The sequence below is a fragment of the Onthophagus taurus genome, chromosome 1 (assembly GCF_036711975.1).
Source record: "Onthophagus taurus isolate NC chromosome 1, IU_Otau_3.0, whole genome shotgun sequence".
In the NCBI taxonomy this organism is placed as follows: domain Eukaryota; kingdom Metazoa; phylum Arthropoda; class Insecta; order Coleoptera; family Scarabaeidae; genus Onthophagus; species Onthophagus taurus.
Window position 1 is genome coordinate 25,513,725 of NC_091966.1, and position 15,840 is coordinate 25,529,564.

At 31.4% G+C, this 15,840-nt stretch overlaps 3 protein-coding genes across 3 annotated transcripts; 1 reads left to right on the forward strand and 2 right to left on the reverse strand.

Moving 5' to 3' along the window:
* Positions 1-903: 903 nt before the first annotated feature.
* Positions 904-7,224, reverse strand: LOC111414350 (NUBP iron-sulfur cluster assembly factor 1). Its single transcript, XM_023045699.2, has 7 exons — positions 7,113-7,224; positions 6,817-7,058; positions 6,444-6,545; positions 6,220-6,382; positions 5,966-6,159; positions 5,724-5,910; positions 904-1,013 (listed from the first exon to the last, which is right to left on the reverse strand). Exons 1-7 carry the CDS (start codon positions 7,141-7,143, stop codon positions 982-984), a joined length of 951 nt encoding a protein of 316 aa, XP_022901467.1. The 5' UTR covers positions 7,144-7,224; the 3' UTR covers positions 904-981.
* Positions 7,225-7,511: 287 nt separating this feature from the next.
* LOC111414262 (tektin-3-like) lies at positions 7,512-14,801 on the forward strand. The gene is made up of 6 exons (XM_023045598.2): positions 7,512-7,647; positions 7,710-7,864; positions 7,934-8,185; positions 8,253-8,744; positions 14,056-14,278; positions 14,337-14,801. The coding sequence occupies exons 1-6, from the start codon at positions 7,621-7,623 to the stop codon at positions 14,700-14,702; spliced, it is 1,515 nt and encodes a 504-aa protein (XP_022901366.1). The 5' UTR covers positions 7,512-7,620; the 3' UTR covers positions 14,703-14,801.
* LOC111414435 (Cytochrome c oxidase copper chaperone COX11) lies at positions 14,784-15,701 on the reverse strand. Its single transcript, XM_023045821.2, has 3 exons — positions 15,229-15,701; positions 15,009-15,176; positions 14,784-14,961 (listed from the first exon to the last, which is right to left on the reverse strand). Exons 1-3 carry the CDS (start codon positions 15,616-15,618, stop codon positions 14,818-14,820), a joined length of 702 nt encoding a protein of 233 aa, XP_022901589.1. The 5' UTR covers positions 15,619-15,701; the 3' UTR covers positions 14,784-14,817.
* Between the last annotated feature and the right edge of the window lie 139 nt (positions 15,702-15,840).

Here is a 15,840-nt window from a genome sequence, read left to right on the forward strand (position 1 = left end):
CTCTCTTCTGAAGATAAATTTCGAACAAAAAAAAACTTGAAAGAGAAGACTGTACAATAACAAGGAATAGATGAATTTATTAATCTTAATTAGTACTAATTGCCTTAGGGAATAAAAAAAATAACATTTAAAAATTAATAAGAATTTTTATTAAAAAAAATGAGTCATCGTCTCAGAAGAGGGAAGATAGAAAATACACTTAAAAAAAGAATGCTATTTTTAATAAATAAAAATTTCTAATCGCTTTTATAAAGCCAAAAACGCGCAGTATTTTCTATAATAATTGATGAAAAACCCATTTTTTGTGTGTAAATAGTCGCCACGACCTTGGACCAATAGTTATTATGTATGTGTGTATCTTGTAGCCTTTTTCACTGATTGATCTCTCAAAGCCGTAAAAAAAATGAATACAAAAGAAATAGTATTCGCAAAGTATTCCACTTGTGTGTAAACTTATGATGTCATGTGTGATTTTTTTATTATCATTATCATTGTGTAGGTCCTAGTTTTAGGCAAACAACCTATTATTATATTACATTAACTTTATATTTGCGTATATATAGATTGAATATTGTGTATAGCTTTGTATTTTATACTTTTGACTACTATTAAATATTAAAAAAAAATACTGGACAAATACTTAATAATCCATACATGTATACAGCACATTTCTATACCAGTGTTTTTTATTATTATGATTATCTTTTTGTTTTGCATTATTATTAGTCGAGTCATCTTATTGTCTCCAGACGACTGAATTTGAATAGTAATTTTAGTAAAAAAATAACGTATTGTGCATAAAGTGAGTAAAAATTTTAGAACGTAACGATTTTGGCAAAAGGTTTTATATGGTCTATTATGTATGTATTAATTAGTTTCTTTTTGTACATATTACACAGTAAATAAAGTTGTGCTATATAATATTTATTTTATTTCATTTTCAATTTATAACAAAATAAAATTCCTTATAAATTCTAATTTTTAATTTGATCCATCACAAATTTGCACAATTTCTGAAACAAAAAAAAACAAAATTAATTAAACTTTGATAAACACGCATTATTATTAAATACAATTGAACTAATACACAATTATACATTAATGTTCACCTTAAACATTAAGGGTAAAATTACCAAAAAAAAAATACTAGTATTTTAGTGAGACCATCAATTAAATATCAGTTAAATGCATACTTTACTAAATATGGTGTAAGTGAACTAAATTGACTAAGAATGAATTGAATAAGTTAGCAAATCAGTAACATTTTTAAACTTCCCTGGATTGTTATAAAGATTGAGGCACTCTGCATTTCTTGCAATAGGTAAATGTTAAGTTGGAAGTATTAACTTGAAAATTTGGAAGAAATGAATAAAAATGTGACTCACGATATGTGACTTCGATTCGCAACTACTCCAGGGAGATTATATGATTTATTATATGTCCGGTATCAATGTGATGTAGAAAATACTAGCAAGCCATACCAGGACTTGTGGAAAGCATGCCAAAGACAACTAATTATCTAGCGTCCCACGTAAGCTGATACTGATACTACATAATAATCACGACTATCAGAAGTTATTCTTACACTAACTAAATTAAATTTGCTAGTTAGAGGAAAATCTGATGTACTCTTTGAAAAAAATAACGCAATGTTCTTCCGTCTAAAGAGACACATGTTCATTATCTTAGTAAAGACATACAAAATGAATTACTAGGTTTATTGGCAGAAATGACTAAAAAGAAAATTATAGAAATGGCAAAAAAGCCAATTTTTTTTCTCATGGAAACAAATCCCGATATCAGCCACAAAGAACAACTTACATTAATAATTCGATTTGTTAACAGCGAATCAAAGAATACGTATTTGGTGGAAGAAAATGTGCTTCCAATTGAATTTATTGAAGTAGCTGACACTACAGGAGTCGGTCTGGCATCTCTATTTTTAGACACAATAAAAGTACTAGCTTTAGACATTTACAACTGTAGAGGGCAAGGCTACGACAATGGAGCCAATATGAAAGGTAAAAATAACAGACTACAAAAACATATTTTAGATATAAATGCGAGAGAGTTATTTGTTCCTTGCTCCTGTCACTCTATTAACACATTGACTGCCATGAGAAGCGTAACTTGATGTACGGCAAAATTTCCATAACAGCCACGAGAAGTACCAGTTGATTCTCATGCCTATTTAATTTTAAATTGTTCCGGCCAGAATGGATAGACTTTCAGTGACTATCGCGGCAGTCAACGTGTTAATCTTGTTTTAAATGATGCTGCAGAATCAAATATAGAAATGGTCAATTTTTTTGGAATAATACAAAGCTTGTTTAATTTTTCTTCTGCATCCACTTTAATCCAATTTAACATTACAACCTGTATGTTCTACGAGATCGAAAAATAGGATAAATGCGATCAGGCTCGTTAGATTTTTGTACCGTCACTTTTTGATATTGTATTAGAGAAGTTAAATTATCAGTTCATATGCATTACAATAATTTGATATAATGTACTTTTAGATGTTAACAGAGTAAATCTTCTACTACAAAGCCCAAAGTGCACGGTTTATGCAGCAGTTGAAATAATTGAACAGGTTGCAAATAATCTAAACAAAATAAGAAGTAACGAAGAGTATCAAAAATTGTTAGTTATATGAACTAGCAAATTCAGTAAATGTACAACCAAACTTTACAGAAATCAGATTAGGACGTCGAAAACGCAATTTCAATAATGAAACTTTTGACCATCCAATACAAGATCTGTCACAAAAATTTAAAGTTGATGTATATTTTAATTTACTTGACATCTTGCCGACCTAAGAAATTGGGAAAAAGAGGACGTCATAAAACAAAGTATAAATTTGGGGATTACTCTTACACATAACAATAAAAAGACATCGACGGCATTCAGCTAGTGGAGAGTTGAGTTTTATTTCAAAACTTTAAACTTTAAACCCAGGTGATACACCTTATGAGGTTTTGAAATATATTTTAAACAATAACTTAATTGTTATATATCCAAATCTTTAATTATATCGCTTTGAAAATCCTATTAACAATTCCTGTTAGTGTGGCCAGTGGAGAAAGATGTTTCTCTCGTTTAAAATTAATTAAAACGTGTCTTCAGTCAACAATGACACAAAATCGGTTATCAGGCCTGGCAATTTTATCAATAGAAAATGATATTGCTAGATCTATAGACATACAAGATACATTGCGACATTTTACAACCAAAAAGGCGAGAATTTTAACAAATTTATATTTGTTAGTTTGCCATTTGCAACTTGTTTAATAAATAAATAGAAATAAATCAAAGTACATTTCTGAAAGGACACTTTTTTTTTTAATTTTACTTAGCAAGGACGGCCAAATCCATTTCCGGCTGTAGTTGCCAAATCTTTGGCGGCGTCCCTGAATGGCATTAAGGAGCCAAAATACGCAGTTCTTCATTAGACAAAAGTTGTAGGAAATTTATCACATTATAAACAGAAAATATTTGTATACATACAAAATGAATAGAATAAGGGAAAGCTTTAGAAATATTTCTGCTAAAACACTAGATAATGTGTAAGCCGAATTCGTAAATCGGCTTCATCTATGCATAAAGCACAAAGGGCAGATATTTGAACACTTAAATAAAGTTTGGTTGAAAATTATTTATCGTCTTATTTCATGGCATACTAATGAAAAAATGAACAAGATCTGCCATACTTTGCATGATATTGATTAATTCCACAATATCTCAAAAACTACAACTGGAGGAACATTTACTGAAGATTTGTAGAGAATTAAATTCTGTATCTGATTATCTAGTGAAATATGGGATGTTCTATTTAAATGTTTCGACTTTTTTGCAATTGAATATGGTAAAACAGTAGTGACATTTTTGAACAGCCTGTATAAGATAGACCGGTGTAGCCAATGGCACTCTATTTAAGGATATCTAAGCAGCAACTGTCACAAATTTTAACTATGGACAATCATAGGTCTACCAAAGTTGGAATTTTGGTTATTTTTGTGTTCTTTAATCCTCTGTTTCAACGATCTTTCCATATATGTTGCACCGCAGGTGTCACACTCTAATCTATATACACAATTCTGCCCAACCGTTTGTAATTTATCTTTTGCATCTTTTGCGTTTTCGAAAATGCACTTTTTTCAAAAACAGCCTGTATCTCTGAAACCGTAAGAGATATCGATATGCGGTTTTCGCCATTAAGTTTCTTATAAAAATCGAGCCTCAAACACTGATATCATTTTTCCTGTATCTCTTATAGAAATAGGAGTTTCCCTTTAAAAGTGCCCAATTTGGCCCACCTATACAGGGTGGTATAAATTCGATGTCCGAATAGGACGACACCAAAAAAAAGTTAATTTTTAACTTTATTCTAAAACAATAAGAAATAGACCTGTGAAGCCCTATATTTTTGTAATCAGAAAAACATAACTAATTAAATAAGCGAATAATCAGTGGTTGTTTCCATTAAAAAAAAACGAAAATTGTCATGATATCTCAAAATCTAAAACCGAAAATTCTTTTTTGACTACGTCATGAAATTCTCTGTAAAAAGGTGTCCATATAATGTCTTAGTTATAATACTCCACCTATAATAATAACCAAGATAATTGCACTTGTTGACTTTACGATATTTTCAATTTTGGTCTCTAGAGCTAGAGGATAAACAAAAGACGATAGCACTTTGAGGTTTTCGGCATTAGCAGTTTCTCGAAAAACGAGATCATGACATGTAAGCTATTTTTTTTCTAACTCATATAGTTTCCGAGTTGGGTTGGTATTTCTTTCTTTTCGTTATCGCTTAAGAACAAGTTCATGTTACGTTTTAATTTAATAAATGACAGTGTACATGTTAAAACTACAAAAATTTTTCGGAAAAGTTCAATTTTACAACTCGATTTTTAATTGTTTGACTTTTTAAAATGTTTCTGTACAGTAATTTTGACGCAGTAAGTATTTTTTTGTTGTTTTTCAAATAGAATTGGTTATATTCTTTAATTAACACACATGTTAAAAACCGTTATAATTTATAATTTAATTCTTTGTAGCGTCTCTGAAGATGATAACTTGTTATCGAAATATGTAAGACAAAGTAATAAATAAATTTAAAATCAGTAAAAGGTACAGTTTGATTATTTAATTTTTAATTATCAAAAACTAAAAGCACTAGGTATCAACATGTCTTATCAAAGTCAACTTAGTTTTGTGTGTAGAATCAGAATACGCAATAAAAACCATATTCCATTTAAAATAACATATATGTTTATTTCAGTACGTCGTTATGGAACACGTTATGATGAACTGTGTATCTCGGCTCCTTAATGCCATTTATGTACTTTGTTGCTTATATGGGACACCTGTATATAGTCTTATTTCTATTATTTCTTTGGTATGATAATCCTCAAAACACTTTCTCATACATAAAGGTATTTCGCAATGTGTTTTACCGTGTTTTTTGCAAACTCGTTTTTAAGAAAACTTGTTTTTGTCTGAACTAGCAGTTTTCACATATTTGCAGAATCTCTAATTGACGAATTTTCGCGAGAGGCTCTCATAATTACATTTCTAGAACTTTCTGAATAAACAATTCACAAAAAATAAACATATAATTGCAAAATAAAACTTAACTTGTAAACTCTACGTCCTAATTTTTTTGTTAGATATTTGCTATGACAATGACAATTGAAACAGAAAACTCTTGGACTTACTTCCAGTAACCTCTTTTAATTTTGTAATAGCTGCTGAATCTGGTAATTCAGCAAAAAAATCTTTTCCTTCATCACAACATCTCGCCAATTTAGGATCTAAAGGAATGCTTCCCAGAAAAACAACATTTAAATCTTCACACATTTGCCTGGCCCCACCAGTTTTGGGGGGAAATATCTCTGATTTCACCTGAAAGTAAATTACAACTTCATTTTAAAATTTAAATCTATACAAAGTAACTTACATTACAACAAGGACAGATAAACTCAGACATATTCTCAATAACCCCCAAAATATTAATATTAACTTTCCTACAAAAATCAATTTCTTTGCGAACATCTAACAATGCAACTTCTTGAGGAGTAGTAATTATAATAGCACCAGTAAGTCCAGCATTTGCTAAATATGTTGATGCAGAAAGGTGTTCATCAGATGTTCCTAAAAAAAGTTAATTATTTCTGCTAATATCATTTTTTACTGTTTATGTTTTATTTATACCTGGAGGTGTGTCAATAAGTAAATAATCTAAACTGCCCCAATCCACTTCACTTAAAAATTGCCTAATCATCCCATTTTTCTTTGGACCCCTCCAAATGATTGCATCATCAGCTGATCCAAGCAAAAATCCAATAGACATCACACTTAAATTGTCTTCTACAAACTATAAAACAATTTATATTAAAAAATTATTTTGTTAAATTAATTTTTTAATTTTAACTAACCACCGGAGACCATCCAGATCCAGATTGATGAACTTGTTCTCCCAAAACGCCTAAAACTCTGGGTTGAGAGGGCCCACAAATATCAATATCAAGAACAGCAACCTAAAACGAATTTTTGAATTCTTTTTTAATATTATTGATTATTCAATGTGCAAAATTCCAAGCTATCTGACATGACCAGGTACCAAGCACCAACAGGTACAATCTTTTATAGGTCAAATTATTCAATAAGCAAGAATAAAAGTAATGTTAGTCTATGTTGCTTAAATATTAACATTCTTTAACACAGTCAAAATAATTATAAAATAAAAAATGATTTTTGGTGTTGAAAGAGAAAGAAGAAGCCGATACAACAGGGTAAGATACAACTTACGTTTCTTGCTGCGTCTTCTAAAGCCAAACTTCGGCTAAGTAAAGCAGTCATTGTACTTTTTCCAACTCCCCCTTTCCCCGAAAGTATTAAAATCTTATTTTTTACATCACCCAAACGCTCTTTGACCAATTCGATACCCGGATCAACTACTTTTGTATCTCCGGAAGCACAAATCTTTTGGTTAGGACAACCAGCACAAGCGGATGCTTTTCCTGCATCTTCACTTTGTGTACCCGGGCAATCTAAATTAACATTTAATTATTATAACGTTATTTTAAAATGTTGTGTTTACTTACGCTCTGGAACGCTTTGTTCTGTATCGGTCATGATTTTTTAAGAAAAAAATTTGATTAGAGTTTAACCTTAAAAAAGAAAATTAGGTTATGTTTAAATGTCAAAATTATTCCAGTAAAATTAACTATTTTTATGTTGGTAGAAAATTAAATTATTTATTTTATTTATAAATAATTAAACATATTCTATTTTATTTATATAAATTTGATTTGAATACATTTTTATAATAGAAATTAAATTTGTTTTTTTAAATAATAATTCAAAATAAGTTGCCTATTTTAATCGAATTATAAAGCCCCTTGATTTAAGAACAGAGCCCGTACTTAGGTTGTATTTGATTTTATTTAAATTATTAAAATTAATTAAAAGAGTGCCATTTATTCTTTATGTTTAACGTCAATGTCACTAATCAATCAAATCGATTGAAATTGAATCCAATGTTTTGATAATAATATTTTTTACCTTTATTTGGTGTCTTAAATTGAAAATAAATAAAATAACTTCATCAAAATGGCTAAAGATACTGTTATGTACTCTGTAAGTTTTGCGTTAATTAATTTTTGCTTTTTTTAACATGACTACTTTGGCTATTCTGCCAGCAACTCCAACCATGGAGTACAGTTGCCGCAACTCCATGTATGGAACAAACTTCTGGTCCACCAGTTCCAACTAGAATTGGCCAGTATTATCAAACTCCAAGACCACATCCATGGAGACCCACTTTAGGATACGACAATATCGAAGTAACTCCACTGTAAGCACCATAAGAATAAAAAGACCATTGGAATAAAAAAAATTATTAATTTATTTTTAAATTTTAAAGGCCAAGTCAACCAATAACAAACGCAATAGTTGATCCATGCTATACACCGTATGGTATGGCAACAGCACCATTAAAATTTCCAAATTTAGTAACAGGATTTGAACGTAATCCTGCACACGCCGCAAGAGCTGCTTTATACACCAGATACACTCCATTGGAATGGACTCAGAACAATTTAAAGTTATATAATGAAACGGATACAAATAGAAATTATTCAGAACGATTAAGGGGCGAGTTTATAAGAGTTATGAGGTAAAATGATTATCTTTCAAATAACCTTAAGAAAATTATGTTAATGATGAAATTATTAAATTTTTAGAGAAACTGACGAGAAAACTTCTCAAGGTCAAAGAGATGCTGGAAGAAGATTAGGCGAGCGAATCACTGATACCACATTTTGGAGAAATGAAGTTCAAACGGAATTAGATAAATTGATCACTGAGCTTGGTTCAACTACTGGTATTAAACAAGCTTTGGAAAAGGCAGTTTTAGACATTGAAGGGCCTTTGCATATTGCTCAAGAATGTTTATACCAAAGAGAAACGAGAGCTGGTATGGATTTAGTACACGATGCGCCCGAACAATGTCTTCTCAAAGAAGTTGAATTATACAGGAATTCTCAAGAAAAGATTAACGATATGTTAAGTCGACTTAAAGCTCAAATGAAAAATGGAAGAGCCGCTCAACATGAATTGGAGGTTGACGTTAGAAGTAAAGAATCTGCTTTGGGTATTGATAACATGTGTCATCAATTGAATAACTTTTCAAGAGGGATTAATTATTATGGCGGAATTGAAAATTTTGATCCAACGTAAGTCAATTATTTTAAATTAATTTTCTTTAAATGATGATTCACATATTAATTGGAGCAGCCTACATTCAATTTCCTTACTTTGTATAGAACACTGATAAAATTTGCAAAACATGGCAAATTTAAAGATAGCATGTATTTCTTGATGATCAGTACAAAATTTATGATATTTCAACAATTTGTATATATTGCTTTTTTGAAATTTGACACGTACAGCTTGATAAATCTATCTTGGCTGGTCAGATGTGCAGGAGAAGGAGTGCAATAGTAAATCATTGAAGTAAGATATACCGACCGTATAGGTATAGCGCTCGCCAAAAAGTTAGTACATACATTGTAACATTACAGCTTCTTAGAAATACATACCAGATAAAGTTGTAGATGTTTTGAAAACTAGTCATCATATTGTAGCGCCTCGGGAGCAAATGGCCTTGGCTTGATCAGATAAAGTTGTAGACCTTTTGACTAATTAAGCTAAGGTCGCTTGTGGCCAAAGCTTAATCAAAAGGCACGCTTTAAAAACAAGATGGTTTAAGTCCAACTTTGTTTATAACGTGTATGAATGAAATAGTGAGGAGGTGTAAAAGGGTGGTGAAGAGGTTTATGGCTTACAAATATGCAAGCGGTGGAGATTTTGAAGGGAGTTTTCGCGGATGACGTGGTCATTATAGCTAGGGGTGAAAAAGAACTTAATGAAAGTTTAAATAAACGGAATGAGATTGTCAAATAATTCGGAATGAAAATGAATAAAACAAAATTAAAAGTGGCGATAGATAGTAATGAAAAAGTAAAATAGTAATTGAAGACACAAATGCTGAATCAGAAAGAAATGTAAGTAGGAATTGACTGCGGAAATCATAAAAAAGATATGAACACAAAAATAGAAAAGACAATGAAAGTATACCACAAAATGAACTTAGGTGTTTGTCAACAAGAAGGAAATAGCGAGAAAGATGAAAATACAAAACAGGTGAAACGTGTATGGCTGGCAAGAAAGCAAGGAAATGGAAGACCGCGACAAATTTGGGGCAACAGACTCAACGACATACTACTCATAAAACCTTTTGTTGAACTCTAAAGTTTCCAAAAAAGATAAGCTAAGCATAAAGTTTCTTATTTGAAATCTGAAATTAAACGTAGCTGGACTGCAGGGCATATGAAAGAATATAATTGAGTAAAGGTCATAAGTGGCTATAGGATGCGTTTAAGATACCTTTGGCAACAATATGGTCAGGGTGACCATCAAAGGCAAATACCCTGTGTACTGAAGCAAATACACATGCAATAGTGTACTAACCATAGTAAGAGACGTAGGACAAAAGAATTACGTAGTGCTATAGAATCGAACGAATTAATTTTTGCTGCTCACATTCAGATACGACTTGCGGAAAAATAGCAACTTTCTAAAATATTGAAAGAAAGTACTAACTCTCCAATACGAATATGCAAATATAAGCAAGCTTATAAAAAATCTTGAAAAATGTTTGTTAAAGCAAGCATCTCCAAAAAACAGTATGATAGGTATTATCAGAAGTACTTCAATCCGACTGATGTGTGTTTCCGACTGGACGTTGCGCTTTAATTTTACCTACATACAGAAATAAAGGCGCGACATCCAATATGAAACACACACCGACACCATCTTTTCCGATTGGACAGAACCCCCTCTCTCCGCAGGGCTTATTTCTGTTTTTTTTAATTTAAACACATCAGGCTACCACTTGTTCAAAATTGAAATTTTTTCATCAGATAGTTTTTGAGAAAAAGACATCGCAAAGGGGACAAACTTGCCGATACCCTCAATAATCGAGTACTGTAAAACCTCGACTTATGTGACCCCATCTTACGCTCTTACGTTTTTGACATTAGAATTGATTTAAAAAAAAGGATCGAGACATGTTAGTTACTTTCTTTCTAAAGCCGACGTTACACGTCGCAATTGACTGCTATGGCGGCAATTACGGAGGAGCGTGGTTTGACTGTTCCCGTCAAAATTTGCGTGTAACATGTCTATTACCATAGTAATGACTGCGAGGAAAGCTACTGCGAGGACTAGAAAATTTCCTACTTTCGGTATAGCACGTAAATTTGACGATTTACACGCCAATTTGACGCTAGCAGTCAAACCACACCCAACCACGCCCCTCCGTAGTTACCGCCATAGCAGTCGATTGCGACGTGTAACGTCGGCTTTAATCTTATAGTTTCCGAGATAGCCTATTCGGACATCGAATTTGAACCAGCCTGTACATACATTTTTTTAACAAAATTAATGTTTATTAATCCTTGATTTTATGATATGTATTTATCGAATTTCGACGATTTTCGATTTACGCGGCTACTATCGCGTAACTACGGGGTATTACTGTACAGGTGTCCAAATTTCGACGGGTTTGCAGGGTATCTCAGTTATTATGAAAGATAGAAAGTTGCGGCTTTCGCGAACCTGAGTTACTTTTTTGTGAAACTTACAATGACGCAAACCAAATTTTCATAGCCCTCTTTGTTTTTGATATACAGGCAGTGTTTTAAAATTTACGATATTCAGACACCTCCTGTATCTCGGCTATCCGGAAACGTAAAAACGGGTTCTAATAGATTTTTTCACATAGAATTTTTCTAGTCATCACCGTTTTTGAGTTATAAAAAGTTAAGTATTTTAGAAGTTGAGCATTCACTATTTGAGTTGTGTTTATAACTTAAAAACCGTGATGACTAGAAAAATTCTACGTGCACCATTGGATTCCACGTGAAAAAATTTATTAGAACCCGTTTTTACTTTCTTACTAAGTTTCATAATAACTGAGATACGATGCAAACCCATCGAAATTTGGACACCCTGTACATTACGCTAATGTACAGGTGTGTCAAATGACTGGAATAACTTCGCCATTTGTGGTTTTAAAGAAAAATGTTTCAAATACAAGTTTCTTTATTAATCGTGGTGCATTTTTTCACGATATTTACTTGTTTGTATTGTTTTTTGTTTCGTTGCTATGGCAACAAACATTATTATTTTAAACGGGATGCATATGTTTTTATTGCATACTTTGATAGAGTTGATAAATCCCTCTATACACATTTATAAACATATCAAATTATTATATAGTTGTATAAGAAAAAAATCGACAAAAGATGCGTTTTCTGAAAATATTAAATCAGCAAATTACAATCAAAGTAGGCGCCGAAATAACGCCGTTGACAGGTTTAAGTGTCAAAAAATGACAACAAAATCCATAGCAACGAAACAAAAAACAATGTAAACAAGCAAATATCGCCAAAAAAATGCACAACTGTAATAAAGAATTTTTTATTTGAAACATTTTTCTTTAAAACCGCAAATGGCGAAGTTATTGGCTAGATTCAAGACATTTGACACATCCTGTATACGGGCGAATATCAACGATGATAACGTTTAACTTTTTTACACTACATGTGCGAAAAGAAAAATAAGTGACACGCCGGTTCTGCCGACCACTTTGTTTAGCCATAATAAACTATATAAACTACAACTATATACACAAATTGAGACCTCAACGGAAACTTTTTTTGTAGCAGGTAAAGTACCTTTTCTGTTTACAGTACGTGAAAGTGTTACTAAGAAGTTTTGTTCAGAATGAAAAACTATGCCCATATGCAAATTTTCGAAATGATCGGCCTACTTTGATAAAAATCCATATCAAACAATTTTATTTCTAAAAAGACTGCCATGGAAAAACAAAATTGCTTTCCTGTTAATGTTAATCTGCCAAACTGTAATTTAGTAAACTTAAAGTGTTTTTAAAATACAATGTTCACATTAGAGGAAAAAGTTTACGTGATTCAATGTTATGAAACCGGGGAAAAACCGAAAAATATGGCTATTACTTTATTTAGTGGAAAATTTTCAAATACTGGAATTAAAAGAAGTACTTGTTGGCGTTTAATCAAAAGATTTCTTACAGCAGGAAGTATTCACTCTAAAAAAAAATTATGATGAAACTGATTAACTGTTAATTATGATTAACTGTTTTCTTTTGTAGGCGAACACACAATTAATTTTTTGTGAACATTTTAACAACGGTTTGTTTATTGCTCCCGAACAATTTGAATCTCAAAACAAAAAATCTTGATAAAGTATCTAATCTTATAAAGTAGGCCGATGATTCCGAAAATTTGCATATGGCCATAACTTTTTATTCTGAATAAAATTTCTTAGTAACATTTTACCATACTGTAAACAGAAAAGGTATTTTACCTGACACACAAGAAGTTTTCGCTTCAGTGTCAACACTCACTTAAACTTTTAAAACTTGAAAATATGTTTAAAATTAGTCTTTAACTAAGCAGGGCTGAACCGCAAAAGATGACAATTAATATCGAAAAAAATTTACATTTTATAAGAGTCGTTTCACCTATCCGGAGACACACTGTATATTGTCAAGGTTACATGTTTTTAGACTCATCACTGGCGCCAGTGATTTCAGAAGGGTGCACACTTTTCCAATCCATGCATGCATGATTTCAACTTACATGACAGTTGATGTTTACACATGCAATTTAATTTTACTGGCGCGCCAGTTTTTATTGGCGCCACTAAATCCATGCATGTCTAAACTCACTATAACGTAAATACCTCAATATATTAATTTAGCGATTTGGGATTCCAGTTTCATCGTAGTGTGGATAATGAAATAAAAGTAAGTTTTACGATGATGATTGTTTATTTTATTTGTTTCGGCACCGAAACACCCCACTAAAAGTGGAATTATTTTATTATTTCATAGGTTAGCTGCAATTTTTTGGAAAATCGTAAATAACTGTAATGCACTTCTTTACGACACATAAGAGACCACGCATACCAATTATCTAACTTTAGGATCCGACGGGTTTCAACATAAATACACGCATGCATTACAACTGCATTCTATATGTCTTTATAATCCTTTATAATAATTAATCCTTACATCAGACCAACATTCTTCATATAATTCTATAGGGGGTTATATTCCTCATACAGTGTTTATCCAAAGAGCTCGTTTCAATAAAAACATTTTCAGTTTTCTGCAACTTCCTGTTATACCGGAAATGGACCCCTACTTCGTTATTTTAAATGGAATGTCCCAATTTTTATTAAACTTTCGAGGCCCCCGCCAAATTTTAATATAACTTGGTATAGCATCATATGTCTATATTTATAGATTTAGTTTTTTCGAAAATTAATTTTTTTTAATGGCAACTTTTAAATTATAATTATTATCTTATTCCTCTAATATTTTTATTGTTAGCTAAAAATATAAACAATGTTTTTACACCTTTTCTTTTATTCTAGTGTGAGTACAACAACAACATGGGCAGAAAAAAGTAATCGTATTGTAAATCGTTCCCAAGCTGAACGTGGCAAAACGGCGCAAATTCGTTCCGAAGGAGAAAATTTACTAAATAATGTTTCCAGTCAAATTTGGGACCAATGGAGTAACACTAACAACGCTTTGGCGAGAAGAGCTGCCGAACAACTTGAAACTAAGAGTAAAATACAAATGCATCTCCATAAGGTATCATTATTAAATTATTTACCCTCAAATATTTTCAATAAATTCTTTTTAATTTAAGATTCAACAAGAAATCTTTGATATTGAAAAGAATTTGGAATTACTTCGAAAAGCGATTTTGGATAAATCGAATCCTATGAAAGTGGCTATGACTCGATTAGAAGCAAGAACGCATAGAAAAGAAATTGAATTATGTAGGGATATGGCTCAAGATAGACTTGTAACAGAAGTTAAAGATATACAAGACAGCATAGAATATTTACATAAGAAATTACAAGAGGCGGAAGCTCAACATCAAGAATTATTAAAAACGCGATCCAATTTGGAAACAGAACTTCATAATAAAGTGAGCGCGTTATTTATTGACCGGGAGAAATGTATGGGGATGAGGAGATCTTTCCCTATAACAGCTACAATTAAATATTAATAACGGTTATTAGCTCTCTTAAAAAATGTTTAAATAGTATTGATCATTGTATTCATTGTTATGTAGTAATAAAAATAAAAATTTTATGTCCTTGCTAAATTGTCTTTTTTATTAACTACTTCATAAAACTAGGTACTGGTAATTTTAAACCATCCCTAGCTTCAAAAAATGTGTAAGATAAGGTTATTTCATTTACCAATTCCATTTTAGGATCTTCTGTAAACTCTGGGTCAATATAAAAGAAAACAGGCATATCCACCTTAAAAAAAAAATTAGATTAATGAACTAAAAAAAGTGAGTTTTTACCTGTTCATGTGGATTTAGTTGTTGTTCTTCAAAACAAAAACACTGAATTTTATTAAAATACTGTCCAGCTTCAAATGGAACAACATTATAAGTACTAATACCGGTAACAGGATTATCTGTTGGATTCAAAGCTGTATAAAAAGCTAAAGCTGTTTCTCCAGGTAACACCTACAAAAAAATCTTTTGATGACCCTGCTTTTGATTGTATGTTTATTATTACAGTTATTTCTAATTGTTGTGGTTTAAAATTCCACCTCATACTCGACCCAACATCTGCGTTAAATCTAATCTTAATAGGTCTTCTTTTATTGACTGTCATCGTCTCAACTTTACTTGCATCATGCCCGGAAGCAGTTGTACCTCCATAACTGTATGCTTGACAAAACATTCTATATAAGGGTACGGCAGCATAACTAAGTCCTACAGTTAATACACCCGCAGCTGCTACATAATATAAGGTTGATCTAACGCGTAGTTTTTGAGTTTCATGCACAAAATCCGCCTTTTTAAACAATTTTTTATTTATGTTTGTGTGAAAATTTCTTTTTGCAGCTAAAGTTGAACGGGAAATAAGTCTTTGTACGTGTTTTATCACAGATGATTGAATCATTTTAGCATGTTTAATATATTTTTTGGGTTTTAATTTTATAACCTGTGCAAAGGAATAAACATAACCTCAACTGTCATATTGAATACAGTGCTTTTATTTTAAGAGGAGTATAATTCTTTTATAAGAAGCGATTTAATTTCTATTTCGTTTTACAAATTGGTTAAAACTAAAACAGTTATAATAGATTATCAACTTATATTTTATAAAAATTATGCCAAGTAT

Excerpts from the sequence above, each read along its gene's own strand:
- LOC111414435 (XM_023045821.2), bottom strand. The coding sequence starts at position 15,618 with ATGATTCAATCATCTGTGATAAAACACGTACAAAGACTTATTTCCCGT. Across the intron at positions 15,177-15,228 it reads CACAACAATTAGAAATAACT|GTGTTACCTGGAGAAACAGC; the intron begins GTAATAATAAAC and ends ATTTTTTTGTAG. Across the intron at positions 14,962-15,008 it reads AACTAAATCCACATGAACAG|GTGGATATGCCTGTTTTCTT; the intron begins GTAAAAACTCAC and ends TTTTTTTTTAAG.
- LOC111414350 (XM_023045699.2), bottom strand. The coding sequence starts at position 7,143 with ATGACCGATACAGAACAAAGCGTTCCAGAGC. Across the intron at positions 6,383-6,443 it reads GATCTGGATGGTCTCCGGTG|TTTGTAGAAGACAATTTAAG; the intron begins GTTAGTTAAAAT and ends ATTGTTTTATAG. Across the intron at positions 6,160-6,219 it reads ACTTATTGACACACCTCCAG|GAACATCTGATGAACACCTT; the intron begins GTATAAATAAAA and ends AACTTTTTTTAG.
- LOC111414262 (XM_023045598.2), top strand. The coding sequence starts at position 7,621 with ATGGCTAAAGATACTGTTATGTACTCT. Across the intron at positions 7,648-7,709 it reads AAGATACTGTTATGTACTCT|CAACTCCAACCATGGAGTAC; the intron begins GTAAGTTTTGCG and ends CTATTCTGCCAG. Across the intron at positions 8,186-8,252 it reads GAGTTTATAAGAGTTATGAG|AGAAACTGACGAGAAAACTT; the intron begins GTAAAATGATTA and ends TTAAATTTTTAG.